Here is an 18,700-nt window from a genome sequence, read left to right on the forward strand (position 1 = left end):
TTTTTAAATTAAATTAAAATTTTAAAATGAAGTTTATGTATTGATTTTGAGAGAGAGTGAGAGCGCAAGTAAGCATGTGCTCGAGGGAGTTGTAGAGAGAGAATCCCAAGCAGGCTCTGCACTGTCAGCACCAAGCCTGATGGGGGGCTTGAAATCACAAACTGTGATCATGGCCTGAGCCAAGATCGAGAGTTGGATGCTTAACCAACTGAGCCACACAGGTACCCCGTATTATACTGTTTCTAAACACAGTAGTCTTATTTAAAATAACTATGGAAGAAAACAGTGCTCTCTTTCCATTCTTTTTAAAATCTGGGGCCCTTAGCAAAATGAAAGCAGAAACTTTTGAAATGTATCCCTCAACTTGCGTCATGGCTGGGTCTGAGGTTCTCACTTCTGCAGGAGAAGCTCTCCCCAGGCTCAGAGGCCTTGTTGCCTTGCCCTTTCTTCCAAGGGGCTGCCTTGTTATTTTGGATTGGGCAACTGGGGGAAGAGAAAGCAGTGAGGTAGAGAGAGGTGCCTAGGAATTCCAGGTCCTCCCACCGCCTGCTCTCTGCCCACTCTCTCAGGGGATCGTCCTCAACTGCCATGGCATATTCCCATAGCCTTCTGGAATCACCCCCTCAGAGACCAGGACTTGTAGGGTTCTGTTGCTCTGGTAACCAGCAATCTGGAGCCTCTGCATTGGACCTGCTGCAGTTCTGGAAAGAGGCAGCCCTGGTTGGGCCAGGCTTGGGGGAAGGCTTTGGGGCAGGAGCAGAGGACAGCACAGGCTTGGCCATACTTGTATCTCAGTGATGCCCACCCTTTCAGTGTTCTTGGATGTGCCCCTAGCCCAGAAGCTAGAGGGCAGCTTATTAAAGACCTACAAGCAAGACGATTATGCTAACAAGATGTTCCTGGCCTATAAAGGTAGATGTCTCATGGTTTTGGAAAAAAGCAGAAAATGTCCTGGATCATTCTGTGCCCTCTGCCTTTCACTAGGGCTTCCAGGGATGGGGTAAGACCTATGTCCTCTACCCTGGCTCTATGCTTCAGGGTCTGCTTGGGCACTATACTTTTTCCCTGATCCTCTCCCCTTTTCTGTTCCTGAACTAAGAATGGCTCCCAAAATGGACTCTTGTGAAATGCAGCCAGCCCTTGCCACTGTGAAAGTCAGGGTTACCTTTGTTCAGCCTTGTATATATACGGCATGTGTGGTGTATCATTTTTGCCCTTTAAAATGGCATAGATTTAGGGGCACCTGGGTGGCTTAGTCAGTTAAGCCTCCGGCTCTTGATTTCAGCTCAAGTCATGATCTCACAGTTTGTGAGTTCGAGCCCTGACAGTGTGGAGCATGCTTGGGATTCCCTCTCTGCCCCTCCTTCTCTCTGTGTCTCTCAAAACAACAACAACAACAACAACAACAACAACAACAACAAAAAAAAAAACTTTAAAGAAAGTGACATAGGTTTAAAAAAAATGGCATAGGGTTCACTTGTCTTTAAAAAGACAAAAATTATACACATTCACTGACAGCATGTTGTTTTTATAAAGGGGAGGGAAGAAAAAAGTTGTCTTTTCCTAGGCAACTTTCCAAAGCCCCAAGAAAGCCAAGACAGATGAATTGTTTGTGGGCTATCTGCAGAGCCCAGACCTGGAGGCCCCGAGGCAGGGCATCCAGAGCTCCCTCTGTGGTTTTCCCTCACAGTCTGTATGAGTAACAAAGGCCAGCCCTGGGTTTCTTCCGTGGTGCGCAAGACCCGACTGCAGATTGCACAGGATCCCTCTTTGAACTACGAGTACATGCCAGTGATGGGCATGAAATCATTCATCCAGGCCTCCTTGAAACTCCTCTTTGGAAGGCACAACCAAGTCATTGTGGAGAACAGGGTGAGATGAAGGGCCCTTTGTTTATTCACCCAGATACAGGGAGTGGGGCTCTGGGGTTGCACAGTCTTAAACCCGGAAGGGGCCTTGGAGGGCTCCCTGGCATTGACAGAGGACACCCCTGAGACTCAGAGTCCAGAGACTTAGTCTGTGAAGGGCAGAGCCAGGATCAGAACCTGAAGCCACTGCTCTTTGCACCAGCCCACACTGCTGATGTACAAGCTCTTTTGAGAAAGGAATAGTCAGGGGGTGCTTGGGTGGCTCAGTCGGCTAAACGTCTGACTCTTGATTTTGGCTCTGGTCATGATCTCACGGTTCATGGGATAGAGCCCCATGTGGAGCTCTGAGCTGACTGTGGAGCCTGCTTGGGATTCTCTCTCTCCCTATCTGTCTGCCCCTCCCCTGCACACTCACATGCTCCCTCTCTCTCTCAAAATAAATAAATAAACACTAAAAAAAAGAAATAGTCTGGATTTGAGGCAGCACTAGTATCACTATTACTCTTTTTTAAAGAGTTCATTCTTTTGTTTAAAGTGTATTTATTTTGAGAGAGAGAGAGAGAATGAGGGGAGGAGTAGAGAGAGAGGGAGAGAGAGAATCCCAAGCAGGCTCCATGCTTTCAGCATGGAGTCCAGCTCAGGGCTCAAACCCACAAACTGTAAGATCATGACCTGAATCAACATCAAGAGTCAGACACTAAACCGACTAAGCCACTCAGGCTCCCCTCAAGAGTTATTTCGGTTTATTTTCTGCTGGCAGGTAGGGGGTGTGCACACTGTTGGTGACAATGGTGCCTTCCAACTTGGGGCCCAATTCCTCAAAATTTGGCGTCAAGATTCTCAAGTAGTTTACATTATTTCTTCTAGAAAAGGTGAGTATTATGCAAAGTGAGGGTGACAGAAGATTCTTCTCCCCTGTTCCTGATTCCTGCCCCATTTGCAATCTTCACTGTTGTCCTTCTCACTCTCTGTCATGAACAAAATGGTGTGGATGAGCCAAGTATGTTTGTCCTTTTCCTGTTATTGTCCCACCTTCAGCCATTGACCTTGAGGCCCATTCTCTGGCATGTCTGCCGCCATTTTTTCTGTACCAACTGGAGGGGGGCTGTGTTCCCACAGAGCCACATGGACTCGTCTTCCAAGACATGGGCTTTAAAGTTTCCGAATACTCCTTCTGGGACCCCAAGAAGCTGCGCATGGACCCCAACGTGCTTCTCAATGTGGTGGAGGTAGAGGGGCCCTGCTCAGAATCTTCTCCCCACACCTGATTACAATTTTATTTTCCTTTCCTCCCCTCCACCCCTGTCATCATGAAAGACCTTTTCTAGGCTTGGATTTGCCTAGCCCTTTAGTAGGAACCAACATGGAGGATCCCTTCTCCTTCATGGGCCCTGGTACCACTCCCACTTGGTAGGGGAAATGCCTGATGAGACAATGTCTACCTGCAGCAGGCCCCACATGGCTGTATCTTTGTGATCGGGAACACTGGTGACTGCAAGTTGACACAAAGTCAGTGGGCAAGGTTGATGGCCAGCATGAAGGTGAGGCCAGTATCCACCTGACTTTCCTCCCTCCCACCATCCACCATCTCCTCCACCAATCTCGTCCTTTTCCTGTTCTCCTTTCTCCTACAGAGAAAGCAGATATTCCCATTTTTTGACATTCCCTATCAAGGCTTATCCACCGGGGACCTGGAAGAAGATACTAATTTCTTACAATACTTTGTGTCTCAAGGCTTTGAGTTCTTCTGCAGCCAGTCTCTGTCCAAGACTTTTGGCATCTATGGTACGGTATGGGGAGAAGGGCAAGAGAAGGCCTAGTGCTGAAATGGTGCCACAGCCATGGCACTAACAATGTATTTGACATCTCTACCCTCTGGAGAGAGCCAAGACCTCCAGGGAGAGCACCATGGAGGCAGATGGGAAGAACACCGAGCTACAAGTCAGGTTCTGTGATATTGTCTCCATTCAGCTACTAAAACTAGCCACTAAAACTGACTCCAGTGAAATCATTTTGCCCCTTTGGGCCTCTGTTTCCTCAGCTATAAGATGAAGGGGTAGGACTTAGTGATCCTTCAAGTGCCTCCCATCTTTGAGACACTTACTTATGGCTACTTTTTCTGGAAGAAGAGCCTCTGGCAACTTCCTGGGGCCTGGATAGCTGCTTGGCTAGGCTACAAGGAGGAGGGCCTTGTAGTCCAACCCTCTCTTCTACAAGGTTGGAGGTAGGGTCATAAAGGAAGGCTCTGGTAATGGAGGAGGAGACTGAGGGGCTATCTGTTTCAATGCTGCAGATGAAGGAGTGGGGATCCTGGTCGTGGTGGCACTCAACAACCAGCTCCTGCTATGTGTCCTCTCCCAGCTGATGACACTCACCCGGGCCCTGTGGCTAAACTCTCCCAGTAGGGGTGCTCGCATTATCACCTCCATCCTCTGTAACCCTGCTCTTCAGGGAGAATGGTAAGGGCAGAGGGTGGGGGCAGGAAGGGGGATGGCAGAGCCTCTAGACATACCTGTAGACCTGCCAATTCACAGGATTCTTCCTTGCCTCTTTGACTCCATTCATTCATCAACATTTGCTGAGTACCCACTGTGTACTAATTATAGGGGCCATGCCAAAAGTTGCCTTACCTTGGGGGAGGGGGTAAGAGGACATTCTTTTTGGACACAGTCCAGTGAATTATTTGAACTCTTTCAGATTGCAGGAGGAGGTTAGGCAGCATCAAGGGTTTGCTACTCTGGCAAAATCTGCCTACAAGCCTGCTTGGCTTGCTTTAATTTATATGGGCTGAAACTCTCCTCCTATTTATAATCATTCCAGATCCCTGGCTCTCCTAGTGTGCCCTCAGGCACCCTGGTTGGGGCTTATGAAGGGAAGAAGAATGGAATGGCAATGAAGAGGTTGAGAGCAGGGGGAGGGTGGAACCTCATACTTTAATTCCTTGCTGTCTTTCCTTTCGCAGGAAGCACAGCCTGAAAGGACTTGTAGAGGACATCATGCTGACCAAGGAAAAGGTGAAGGAGAAGCTCCGGCTCCTGGGAACCCCTGGTTCCTGGGATCACATCACGGACCAGAGTGGGCCCCATAGCTACCTTGGACTCAACTGTAAGTATCTAAGAGGGGGTAGCTCACCCTTTCTGGCCTTGGGCTTATAATTGAGCATTAAACTTCACTGACCTGTCCCTAGCTTCACCTCAGAGTCTGATTCTTTCCTGAGGGAAGTAGAGCTGCTTTAAAGACCCTTCTGGGGGCGCCTGGGTGGCTCAGTCGGTTAGGCGTCCGACTTCAGCTCAGGTCATGATCTCACGGTTCGTGAGTTCAAGCCCCGCGTCAGGCTCTGTGCTGACTGCTCAGAGCCTAGAGCCTGTTTCGGATTCTGTGTCTCCCTCTCTCTCTGACCCTCCCCCATTCATGCTCTGTCTCTCTGTCTCAAAAATAAATAAACGTTAAAAAAAAAAAATTTAAAGACCCTTCTGGATCCCCAGAAATGCTGACACTCCCTATTCTCTGTAATCCACCCTGGGCTAGAGGAGAGTTAGAGGTGGCCACCTTTGTATCTCAGACCCTGTGATTATCACCAGCTGAACAGGTGGAGTACCTGGTCAAGGAAAAGCATATCTACATCCCCAAGGATAGTCAGATCAACTTCACCTGCATCAATGCCTGCAATATAGATTACATCACTCAGAGCATCAATGAGGCTGTCCTTTCCATCAAGGGCTCACAGTAATGTCTTCAGACAGTCAATGTCTTCTGGTCAGAATAAAAAGCTTTAGTCTTTGCAAAAATTCTGTGCTGATTATTCATTGCTGCAATTCATTTCTCTGCAAAGCACTCTCTCTTTCTGTCTATTTATGAAGCATTGGTCTGGAATCAGCAAGGAAAAAAGGCCCAGAGAGAAAGGGAATGTCTATCTTCATTGACCATCTCATGTTTATTGAACGCATACTATATTAAGGCCCTGATTTGGTGGTGTCTTTGTTTGGGTTGTTATACCAAAATACGAACAAATTTGGTGTCTGGGGAAGGCCCACCTCCTGGTTCATAAACAGCATCTTCTAGCTGTAATATCACATTGTGGAAGAAGCAGGGGATCTCCCTAGGGCTTCTTTTATAAGGACACTAATCCCATTTATGAGGGCTCTGCCTCTATGATCCAACGACATCCAAACACCACCACATTGAAGATTAGGTTTCAACGTGTGAATTTTAAGGTGTCATGAACATTCAGATAATAGTATCTGGGCAACAAAGGGAAAATAAAGAGAAGGCAAAAAAAACCAGGTACAATCCAGTCCTTTTTCTCCAGAACAACACAGGTGCCTTTTTTTTTTTTTTTTTTTTTGAGAGAGAGAGAGCACAAGCAAAGGGAGAGTGAGAATTTTAAGCAGTTTCCAAGCTCAGTGTGGAGCCCATTGTTGGGTTAAATCCCTTGACCCTGGGATCATGACCTGAGCTGAAATCAAGAATTGGTCGCTTTGGTAATGCAAGCTGGTGCAGCCACTCTGGAAAACAGTATGGAGGTTCCTCAAAAAAATAAAAATAGAACTACCCTATGACCCAGCAACTGCACTACTAAGCATTTATCCATGGGATACAGGTGTGCTGTTTAGAAGGGACACATGCACCCCAATGTTTATAGCAGCACCATCAACAATAGCCAAAGTATGGAAGGAGCCCAAATGTCCATCGATGGATGAATGGATAAAGAAGATGTGGTATACACACACACACACACACACACACACACACACACACACACACACAATGGAGTATTACTTGGCAATCAAAAAGAATGAAATCTTGCCATTTGCAACTACGTGGATGGAACTGGAGGGTATTATGCTAAGCGAAATTAGTCAGAGAAGACAAATATCATATGACTTCACTCATATGAGGACTTTAAGAGACAAAACAGATGAACATAAGGGAAGGGAAACAAAAATAATATAAAAACAGAGAGGGGACAAAACATAAGAGACTTAAATATGGAGAACAGACAGAGGGTTACATGAGGGTTTGTGAGAGGGGGGATGGGCTAAATGGGTAAGGGGCACTAAGGAATCTACTCCTGAAATCATTTTTGCACTATGTGCTAACTAATTTGGATATAAATTAAAAAAATAAAATAAAACAAGTTATTAAAAAAAAAATTGGTCGCTTAATCAACTGACTCACCCAGGCATCCCTGCAGGTTCTTCTCAAGATTCCTTTGGTCCTTAGCTTCTAAGGGCTTCTAGCCTCAATGTCAGAAGAACTCTAGAGGAACGAACCCTCGGTGCATATGGGTGGCATGTTTTAACCATTCTCAAAGGTGTTTTAGCATGAGGATAGAATTTATTCAACCAGGTTCTCCCCAACATTCTGAGCCTAAGAAAATAATACTAGTGACTTTTAGATTATATAGGCTAGAAAGCATTGAACTAGCAGAGCAAAACCACTGCCTGTGACCTTTTCTACTAGTGGCTTACATGAGATACAAGGGGTTCTAATGCCCCCAGCCCAGGATTCTGGCAGCATTTGAGGGAGGAATAGTTGTCCTCCCACACTTTGTTTCTAGTTGACTTCAGGACCCCATTTAAAAATTTCTTACTGAATGTTCATTTAAGCCTTCCTTGAAACTAGTTTCTGTCTTGATCACCTCTTATTTAGCATCAGATGCCTGATCATTACTCTTTTTTTTTTTAATTTTAAATTTTTATTTATTTTTTCCTCAAAATTTTATTTTATTTTTTTATTTTTATTTTTATTTATTAAAAAAAAATTTTTAACATTTATTCATTTTTTTTGAGAGGCAGAGAGACAGAGTGTGAGCAGGGGAGGGACAGAGAGAGAGGGAGACACAAGATCTGAAACAGCCTCCAGTCTCTGAGCTGTCAGCACAGTGCCTGATGAGGGGCTTGAACTCGCGAACTGCGAGATCATGACCTGAGCCAAAGTCAGCCACTTAACCGACTAAGCCACCCAGGCACCCCTTTTTAAAATTTTTATTTATTTTTTAATTTTATTTTTTTTTAATTTACATCCAAATTAGTTAGCATATAGTGCCACAATGATTTCAGGAGTAGATTCCTTAGTGCCCCTTACCCATTTAGCCCATCCCCCCTCTCACAAACCCTCACATAACCCTCTGTTTGTTCTCCATATTTAAGAGTCTCTTATGTTTTGTCCCCCTCCCTGTTTTTATATTATTTTTGTTTCCCTTCCTTTATGTTCATCTGTTTTGTCTCTTAAAGTCCTCATATGGGTGAAGTCATATGATATTTGTTTTTCTCTGAATGACTAATTTCGCTTAGCATAATACCCTCCAGTTCCATTCACGTAGTTGCAAATGGCAAGATTTCATTCTTTTTGATTGCCGAGTAATACTCCATTGTATATATATACCACATCTTCTTTATCCTTTCATCCATCGATGGACATATGGGCTCTTTCCATACTTTGGCTATTGTTGATAGTGTTGCTGTAAACATTGGGGTGCATGTGTCCCTTCGAAACAGCACACCTGTAGCCCTTAGATACATACCTAGTAGTGCAGTTGCTGGGTCGTAGGGTAGCTCTATTTTTAATTTTTTGAGGAACCTCCATACTGTTTTCCAGAGTGGCTGCATCAGCTTGCATTCCCACCAACAATGCAAAAGAGATCCTCTTTCTCCGAATCCTAGCCAACATCTGCTGTTGCTTGAGTTGTTAATGTTAGCCATTCTGACAGGATATCTCAGTGTGGTTTTGATTCGTATTTCCCTGATGATGAGTGATGTTGATCATTTTTTCATGTGTCGGTTGGCCATCTGGATGTCTTCTTTGGAGAAGTGTCTATTCATGTCTTTTACCCATTTCTTCACCGGATTATTTGTTTTTTTGGGTGTTGAGTTTGATAAGTTCTTTATAGATTTTGGATACTAACCCTTTATCTGATATGTCGTTTGCAAATATCTTCTCCCATTCTGTCGGTTGCCTTTTAGTTTTGCTGATTGTTTCCTTCGCTGTGCAGAAGCTCTTTATTTTGATGAGGTCCCAGTAGTTCATTTTTGCTTTTGTTTCCCCTGCTTCCGGAGACGTGTTGAGTAAGAAGTTGCTGAGGCCAAGATCAAAGAGGTTTTTTCCTGCTTTCTCCTCGAGGATTTTGATGGCTTCCTGTCTTACATTGAAGTCTTTCATCCATTTTGAGTTTATTTTTGTGTATGGTGTAAGAAAGTGGTCCAGGTTCATTCTTCTGCATGTCGCTGTCCAGTTTTCCCAGCACCACTTGAAGAGACTGTCTTTATTCCATTGGATATTCTTTCCTGCTTTGTCAGAGATTAGTTGGCCATACGTTTGTGGGTCCATTTCTGGGTTCTCTATTCTGTTCCATTGATCTGAGTGTCTGTTTTTATGTCAGTACCATACTGTCTTGATGATTACAGCTTTGTAGTGTAGCTTGAAGTCTGGGATTGTGATGGCTCCTGCTTTGGTTTTCTTTTTCAAGATTGCTTTGGCTATTCAGGGTCTTTTCTGGTTCCATACAAATTTTAGGATTATTTGTTCTAGCTCTGTGAAGAATGCTCGTGTTATTTTGATAGGGATTGCATTGAATATGTAGATTGTTTTGGGTAGTATTGACATTTTAACACTATTTATTCTTCCTATCCAGGAGCATGGAATCTTTTCCCATTTTTTTGTGTCTTCTTCAATTTCTTTCATAAGCTTTCTAAAGTTTTCAGTGTATAGATTTTTCACCACTTTGGTTAGATTTATTCCTAGCTATTTTATGGTTTTTGGTGCAACTGTAAATGGGATTGATTCCTTGATTTCTTTTTCTGTTGCTTCATTGTTGGTAAATAGGAATTCACCTATTCACCGATTTCTGTGCATTGATTTTATATCCTGCAACTTTGCTGAATTCATGAATCAGTCCTAGGAGTTTTTTGGTGGAATCTTTTGGGTTTTCCATATAGAGTATCATGTCATCTGCAAAGAGTGAAAGTTTGACCTCCTCCTATCCGATTTGGATGTCTTTTATTTCTTTGTGTTGTCTGATTGCAGAGGCTAAGACTTCCAATACTATGTTGAATAACAGTGGTGAGAGTGGACATCCCTGTCTTGTTCCTGACCTTAGGGGGAAAGCTCTCAGTTTTTCCCCACTGAGGATGATATTAGTGTTGGGTCATTCATATATGGCTTTTATGATCTCGAGGTATGATCCTTCTATCCCTACTTTCTTGAGGGTGTTTATCAAGAAAGGATGCTGTATTTTGTCAAATGCTTTTTCTGCATCTATTGAGAGGATAATATGGTTCTTGTCCTTTCTTTTATTGATGTGATGAATCATGTTAATTGTTTTGTGGATATTGAACCAGCCCTGCATCCCAGGTATAAATCCCACTTGGTTGTGGTGAATAATTTTTTTAATGTATTGTTGGATCTGGTTGGCTAATATCTTGTTGAGGATTTTTGCATCCATGTTCATCAGGGAAATTGGTCTATAGTTCTCCTTTTTAGTAGGGTCTCTGTCTGTTTTGGAATCAAGGTAATGCTGGCCTCATAGAAAGAGTTTGGAAGTTTTCCTTCCATTTCCATTTTTTGGAACAGCTTCAAGAGAATAGGTGTTAACTCTTCCTTAAATATTTGGTAGAATTCCCCTGGAAAGCCATCTGGCCCTGAACTCTTGTTTTCTGGGAGATTTTTGATCACTAATTCAATTTCTTTACTGGCTATGGGTCTGTTCAAATTTTCTATTTCTTCCTGTTTCAGTTTTGGTAGCGTATATGTTTCTAGGAATTTGTCCATTTCTTCCAGATTGCCCATTTTTAAAAAATGTTTGTTTATTTTTGAGAGAGAGACAGAGCATGAGTGGGGGAGGGACAGAGAGAGAGGGAGACACAGAATCCGAAGCAGGCTCCAGTCTCTGAGCTGTCAGCACAGAGCCTGATGTGGGGCTCGAACTCACAGACCGTGAGATCCTGACCTGAGCTGAAGTCAGATGTTCAACCTACTGAGCCACCCAGGCGCCCCCAGATTGCCCATTTTATTGGCATATAATTGCTCATAATATTCTCTTATTACTGTTTTTATTTCTGCTGTGTTGGTTGTGATATCTCCTCTTTCATTCTTGATTTTATTTATTTGGGTCCTTTCCTTTTTCTTTTTGATCAAGCTGGCTAGTGTTTCTCAATTTTGTTAATTCTTTCAAAGAACCAGCTTCTGGTTTCATTGATCTATTCTACTGGTTTTTTTTTTTTTTTTTTTTTTTTTGGTTTTGATAGCATTTATTTCTGCTCTAATCTTTATTATTTCCTGTCTTCTGCTGGTTTTGGGTTTTATTTGCTGTTCTTTTTCCAGCTCTTTAAGGCATAAGGTTAGGTTGTGTATCTGAGATCTTTCTTCCTTCTTCAGGACGGCCTGGATTGCAATATACTTTCCTCTTATGACTGCCTATGCTGCGTCCCAGAGGTTTTTTGTTTGTAGTGTTATCATTTTCATTGGCTTCCATATACTTTTTAATTTCCTCTTTAACTTCGTGGTTAGCCCATTCATTCTTTAGTAGGATGTTCTTTAGTCTCCAAGTATTTGTTACCTTCCCCAGTTTTTTCTTGTGGTTGATTTCGAGTTTCATAGTGTTGTGGTCTGAAAGTGTGGATGATATGATCTCAATCTTTTTGTACTTGCTGAGGGCTGATTTTTGTCCCAGTATGTGGTCTCTTCTGGAGAACGTTCCATACGCAGTGGAGAAGAATGTATATTCCACTCCTTTAGGATGAAATGTTCTGAATATATCTGTTAAGTCCATCTGGTCCAGTGTGTCATTCAAAGCCACTGTTTACTTGTTGGTTTTTTGATTAATCTGTCCATTGCTGTGAGTGGGGTGTTGGAGTCTCCTACTATTATGGTATTACTATCAATGAGTTTCTTTATGTTTGTGATTAATTGATTTATATATTAGGGTGCTTCCACATTTGGCACATAAATGTTTATAATTGTTAGGTCTTCTTGGTGGATAGACCCCAATTTTTATTTATTTTTGGGAAAGACAGAGTGTGAGCAGGGGAGGGGCAGAGCAAGAGAGAGACACAGAATCTGAAGCAGGCTCCAGGTTCTGAGCTGTCAGCACAGAGCCCGATGTGGGGTTTGAACCCACCAACCGAGAGATCATGACCTGAACCGAAGTTGGACACTCAACCGAGTCACCTAGGAGCCCCACTAGTCTTTGTTTAAAGTATTAATGAGTTTAAACTTTTTATTATGAATATTTTCAAACACACTAGGAAGAATTATATAATGAACCCCCCTTGTAGCCATATCCACCTTCAATGACCAAATCACGGCCAATCTGTTTCTTCTATCTCTCCAGGCATACCTCCAAATTATTTTGAAACAAACTGTTACATACTTTAATCTGTAAGTATTTAGTATGTACTCCTAAAAGACAAGGGCTCCTCTTTTTAAAATAGCTATAATACCAACATCACACACCTCCAAACCAACAATTACTTCCTATCAACATACATCCAATATATCACATGTCCACATATGTAATATCATTTATCTTCATTCCTGATTGTCCTACACTTGGACTTCTTAAAATAATTTTTTTAAGATTAGTGCTTGTTTTGTTTTTTATGTTTTTAAATTTATTTTATTAAATTTTTAATGTTTATTTATTTTTGAGAGAGAGAAAGACAGCGTGAATGGGGAGGGGCAGAGAGAGAGACGGAGACATAGAATCTGAAGCAGGATCCAGGCTCTGAGCTATTGGCTCCTAGCTGTCAGCACAGAGTCTGACGTGGGGCTGGGAGCCACAAACTGCAAGATCATGACCTGAGCTGAAGTCGGGCGCTTAACTGACTGAGCCACTCAGGCGCTCCTGTTTTGTTTTTTAAAGATTTTTAAAATATTTATTTATTTATTTTAAATTTACATTCAAGTTAGTTAACATATAGTGCAATAATGATTTTGGGAGTAGAGCGTGATTCATCCCTTAGATATAACACCCAGTGCTCATCCCAACAGGTGTCCTCCTTAATGCCCCTTGCCCATTTGGCCCATCCCCCTACCCTAAACCCATCCAGCAGCTCTCAGTTTGTTTTCTGTGTTTAAGAGTTAAAGATTTTTTTAATATTTATCTTTGGGAGAGAAAGAGAACGCGCACGCGCAAAAGTGGGGGAAGGGGGAAAAGATAGAGGAAGACACAGAATCCGAAGCAGGCTCCAGGCTCCCAGCTGTCAGCACAGAGCCTGATGAGGGGCTTGAACTCACAAATTGCAAGATTGTGACCTGAGTCAAAGTCAGATGCTTAACCGACTGAGCCATCCAGGTGCCCAAGTTTTTTTTTTTTTAAATTTTAAATTTTATTTTTTTTAAATTTTTTTTAACTTTTTTTTTTTTTTTTTTTTTATGTATTTTTGAGGCAGGGAGAGACAGAGCATGAACAGGGGAGGGTCAGAGAGAGGGAGACACAGAATCTGAAATAGGCTCCAGGCTCTGAGCTGTCAGCGCAGAGCCTGATGCGGGGTTCGAACTCACGGACCGAGAGATCATGACCTGAGCCGAAGTCGGCCGCTTAACCGACTGAGCCACCAAGGCGCCCCTTAATTTTATTTTTTTACTGTACCTTCCATGCTACTTCCTTGTCTTTCATAGATAACTTTTGTAAATGTTTTATGGTTTATTCTTCTATTTTGTTTAAAATGTAATCAAATGTCTAAGTGCATGTGAGTAAGTATTCCTAACTTTTCTTAAACAGTGGACTACTAAACATAAATAATATCTCACTGGTTAATCTCAAATTTGAATGGTTCAGCTTCAAGAAGTATGAACATTTACCCTCTCCACATTCTGTATGCATCTGGCTTTTATCTCTCCAGACTAGAGTCTAACTTTGTAGTTTGAAGTCCATTCATGACATGAATAACCAGTGAGATTCTAATGAGATGCGTATCTTTGACGAGTCATTTCCTTCTTTGGGAGCTCATTTGATAAATGATAGGTTGGAAAAAAAATAAATGATAGGTTGGAATAAGATTTTCTCAAGATCTTTTCTTATCTGAAAACTTTATTATTCCCCAGACTTCCTTAAATATATATATATATATATATATATATATATATATATATGACATTGATATATATATAAAACAAACATTGAGATATATATATATATATATCTCAATGTTTGTTTATTTATTTTGGGAGAGAGAGCACAAGCAGGGGAGGGACAGAGAGAGAGGGAGAGAGAATCCCAAGCAGGTTTCACACTGTCAGGGAAGAGCCCGATGTGGGGCTAGAACTCAGGAACTGTAAGATCACAACCTGAGCTGAAATGAAGAGTTGGCCGCTTAACCCCCTGAGCCACCCAGGCACCCCTTCCCAGACTTCTTAAATTTTTAAATTTAATTTCTTAAATTACCTTAAGTTTTCTTACATTGTCCAGAATGAAATAGAGGATCACCTAAACTTTCTTCTGGCTCTTAAATTCTATAAGACTATGTCAAGCACTTGCCAAGGTGGCTTCTCTAGAAAGCAGCCTTTGGGAATTAGGAAACTTTTGCTCTAAGATATTCCTGTATCATTTCAGTCATCATCCACAGTAAATTTTGAGCCTCCTTTATGTTTTGTATGAGGAACATTTTTAGCTCAGGGGGATACAAAAAGGTATAGGACATTATGAGTTGAGCTGTTTAAATGTCATTAAGAAACACCAGTTCTGACCAATAGCATTTGCTATTAGCTCCAAAGTAAAACACACACACACACACACACACACACACACACACACACACACTCTTATTGATATGCAACATATATGACATCAAGAAAAAGAATACCTTGGGGTGCTTGGCTGGCTCAGTTGGTAGAGCATGCGACTTTTGATCTTGGGGTTGTAAGTTCAAGCCCCATATTGAGTGTAGAGATTACTTAAAAACAAAATCTTGAAAAAAATACTTTGATGGAAAAATGGACATAAACAAGCAATTTATTAAAGGACTTAGGATATAAGCAAGAAATGTACTAAAAAGGAAATTTTTAACATGAAAAAATTGTTGTTCATCATGAATTAAAGAATGCAAACTAAAATAACTGGCAAGAGTGTGGAGAAAGATTCAGCAGACAGGAAGGATAAACAGTTAATCTCATCAGCATTCAAAGGCAGGAAATGAGATAGTCTGTGATAATGCATAGGAATTGAAAAATCAGGAATCAATACGCATTTCTCTGCTTCTCTTTAAGACTGGGAAAGAGGGCGCCTGGGTGGCTCAGTCGGTTGAGCGGCCGACTTCGGCTAGGGTCATGATCTCGCGGTCCGTGAGTTCGAACCCCGCATCAGGCTCTGCGCTGACAGCTCGGAGCCTGGAGCCTGTTTCAGATTCTGTGTCTCCTTTTCTCTCTGACCCTCCCCCATTCATGCTCTGTCTCTCTCTGTCCCAAAAATAAATAAACTTAAAAAAAAATTAAAAAAAAAAAGACTGGGAAAGAGTATTAATTAATTGTAATAAGACTGTCTGCCCGTGCTGAGTGCCCATTTGAGGTCAGTTATATGGTTTTCTCCAGCAAAATTCAGCTACTTTTTTTTAATTAAAATTTTTTAAAAAATGTTTTTATTTATTTTTTGAGACAGAGAGAGACAGAGCATGAACAGGGGAGGCACAGAGAGAGAGGGAGACACAGAATTCGAAGCAGGCTCCAGGCTCTGAGCTGTCAGCACAGAGCCCAACGTGGGGCTTGAACCCACAGACTTTTCAAGACCTAAGCCGAAGTCGGATGCCCAACCAACCAAGCCACCCAGGCGCCCCTAATTTAAAAATTTTTTATTTTTTATTTTTTATTGTACACACACACACACACACACACACACAGAGTACATGAGCAGGGGAGAGGGGCAGAAAGAGAGAGAAATTCCCAAGCAGATTCCATGCTGTCAATGTAGAGCCTGATGTGGGGCTTGATCTCATAACCCTAGGATCATGGCCTGAGCTAAAATCAAGAGTCAGAGGCTCAAGCGTCTGAGCTATGCAGGTGCCCCAAAATTCAGCTACTTATATGCAGACTCAGAGAAGGCGGGTAACCCAGTGTGATCAGGCCAGGAATCTTGCAGTAAAGAGTAGGGCAGAGGAGAAAAAGGCAAGAGGGTCATGAGATTTTATAGGCAGCCACTGTTGTCTGGACCCTGGCACCAGGGCTGGCTGTGAAGGAAAGTTAAGACAAGAGGGGAGGAAGTGACATTGGTGAAAATTGTGCAGTAAGGACCTCTGAAAATTCTCTCCTCTGTAAAAACAATGAGAAACCGGCAACATTGAACAGAAACAACTTTTTCATAATTCTGGAAATTAGTCAAAGGCTTGCAGCCATCCAGGGACTGTTTATTCAAAAAACCCCAGCTGATTCTTTTTTTTTTAGTTCATTTATTTATTTTGATAGAGAGGGAGCAGGTGGGGGAGAAGCAGAGAGAGAGGGAGTGACAGAAACCCAAACAGGTTCTGCACTGCCAGCCTGGAGCCCAATGTGGGGCTCGAAGTCACAAACTGAGAGATCATGACCTGAGCTGAAATCAAGAGTCCGAAGCTTAATTGACTGAGCCACCCTGGAACCCCCTCACTCTTGATTAGAGCAGTGAGCTTTGTGGGGTTTTAAGCTAATGTGTTTGCATCCCCTCTCTCTAGCTCTGCATAGTCTTCAAAACCAACAGTGAGTCAGACCAAGAAAGACAAAAGCCATCTGATTTCATTCATGTGTGGAATCTAAAAAAACAAAACAGACTCTTTTTTTTTTAATGTTTTCTTTTTTTTTTAATTTTTTTTAACATTTATTTATTTTTGAGACAGAGAGAGACAGAGCATGAACGGGGGAGGGTCAGAGAGAGGGAGACACAGAATCCGAAACAGGCTCCAGGCTCTGAGCTGTCAGCACAGAGCCTGACGCAGGGCTCGAACCCATGGACCGTGAGATCATGACCTGAGCCGAAGTTGGCCGCTTAACCGACTGAGCCACCCAGGCGCCCCATGTTTTATTTCTTTTTGAGAGAAAGAGAGACACAGTGTGAGCAGGGGTGGGGCAAAGACAGAGGAAGACACAGAATCTGGAGAAGGCTCCGGGTTCCCAAGGCGGGGCTCAAACCCACGAACCGTGAGATCATGACCTGAGCCAAAGTTGGACGCTTAACAAACTGAGCCACCCAGGCGCCCCACAAAGCGGACTCTTAAGAGAACAAACTGATGGTTGCCAGAGGGGAGGTGGGTCGGAGGGAAGGGGAATATAAAACCAATAAACAAACTTCATGTGGAAATGCAAAGGACCTAGAATAGCCAATTTTGAAAAACAACCAAGTTTGAGGACTAACACTACTTGATTTGAAGTTTTATAAAGCTATACTAATCAAGAGGGGGTGGTATTGCTGTAAAGGTAGACCAGAAGAGAGCTTCAGAAACGATCATACACATACACATGGACAAGTGATTTTTAATGAAGAGGCAAAAGTAATGCAACGGAAGGGGCTGTCATGTCGGATATCCTATGGAAAAAAAAAAAAAAAAAGAAAGAAAAGACAAAGAAAGAAAGAAGAAAAAAAAGAAAATAACTTCAATCCGTACCTTGCACCATATATAAAATTGAACTCAAAATGGATCATAGGCCTCAATGGAAAATGTAAAACCTAAAAATAGAAACTTGTAGAACGCACAGGAGAAAATTTGCGACCTTGGGTTACACAAAGATTTCTGAGATACAATATCAAAGAATGATCCATAAACTGAGATACAATATCAAAGAATGATCCATAAAAGAAAGAATAGACACATTAGAATTTATCAAAATGAAGCATTTCTGCTATTTGAAGTCATTGTTGAGAGAATGAAAAGACAATCACAGACTGAGACAAAATATTTGCAAATCGCCCATCTGATAAAGGACTTGTATCTAGAATATATAAACAACTCTAAAAACTTCATAATAAGAAAACAACACAATTTTTTAAGTGGGCAAAAGAGTTGAACAGATACATTGCCAAGGAAAAAATAGATATACACATGGCAAATAAAGCATATGAAAAGATGCCCAGCGTCAGTAGTCAATAAGGAGTCACTAAGGAAATACAAATTAAATGACTGACCATACTAAGTGTCGGTGAGGATGTGGAAAAACTGAAATTCTCATAGAGTGCTCCTGGGAATGTAAGACAATACTATCACTTTGGAAAACACGTTGGCAGTTTTGTAAGGAGTTAAACACTACTCACCATATGATACAACTATTGCTCTATTAGGTATTTACCCAAGCGAAAAAGAAAAACATGTCCATACAGAATCTCGTACATGAATGTTCATGGTGGTTTTATTTGTAATAGCCAATAACCAGAAACAACTGGAATAAATGCTCACGAACAGGTGAATGGATTTAGACAGATTTACAAATTGCAGTATGCCTACACGATGGAACACTACTTAGCAACGAAAATAAATCAACTATCGATATATACAACGTGACTGAATCACCAAATAGTTATGCTGGGTAAAAGAAGCTAGACAAAAAAGTGCATACTGTATGATTCCATTTGTATAATATTCTAGAAAATGCAATCTAAGCCATAGTAACAAAAAGATCAGTGGTGGCCTGAGGGGGAGGGGTTACCAATGGACACAAGAAAACTCTTGGAGGTGGTAGATATGTTCACTACCCTGGTCATAGTGATGATTTCACAGGTGTGTGCATATGTCAAAGCGTATCAAATGTATACTTTTAAAAAAATGTTTATTTATTTATTTTGAGAGAGGGAGAGAGGGTCAGAGATAGAGAAAGAGAGAATCCTAAAGCAGGGCTTGATCTCACCAACCTGAGATCATGATGTGAGCCAAAATCAAGAG

At 41.9% G+C, this 18,700-nt stretch overlaps 1 protein-coding gene across 6 annotated transcripts in view; it reads left to right on the plus strand.

The window, feature by feature from the left end:
* The first annotated feature begins 685 nt into the window (after nucleotides 1-685).
* GOT1L1 (glutamic-oxaloacetic transaminase 1 like 1) overlaps nucleotides 686-18,700 on the plus strand; it is a 32,905-nt gene continuing 14,890 nt past the window's right edge. For 2 of the 6 annotated variants that reach the window (XM_042934883.1, XM_042934887.1), the window contains exons 1-8: nucleotides 686-912; nucleotides 1,691-1,872; nucleotides 2,629-2,740; nucleotides 2,988-3,097; nucleotides 3,317-3,409; nucleotides 3,503-3,653; nucleotides 4,162-4,327; nucleotides 4,831-4,973. In XM_042934883.1, the coding sequence (XP_042790817.1) occupies nucleotides 798-912; nucleotides 1,691-1,872; nucleotides 2,629-2,740; nucleotides 2,988-3,097; nucleotides 3,317-3,409; nucleotides 3,503-3,653; nucleotides 4,162-4,327; nucleotides 4,831-4,973 (1,072 nt within the window). In that variant the 5' untranslated portion in view covers nucleotides 686-797. Of the gene's footprint in view, nucleotides 913-1,690; nucleotides 1,873-2,628; nucleotides 2,741-2,987; nucleotides 3,098-3,316; nucleotides 3,410-3,502; nucleotides 3,654-4,161; nucleotides 4,328-4,830; nucleotides 4,974-5,430; nucleotides 5,643-15,462; nucleotides 15,502-18,700 lie in introns of those variants that run through there. The other 4 variants (XM_042934888.1, XM_042934885.1, XM_042934886.1 and 1 more) reach the window with 4 other exon arrangements.

This window comes from Panthera leo, chromosome B1, assembly GCF_018350215.1.
Source record: "Panthera leo isolate Ple1 chromosome B1, P.leo_Ple1_pat1.1, whole genome shotgun sequence".
Classification (NCBI taxonomy): Eukaryota; Metazoa; Chordata; class Mammalia; order Carnivora; family Felidae; genus Panthera; species Panthera leo.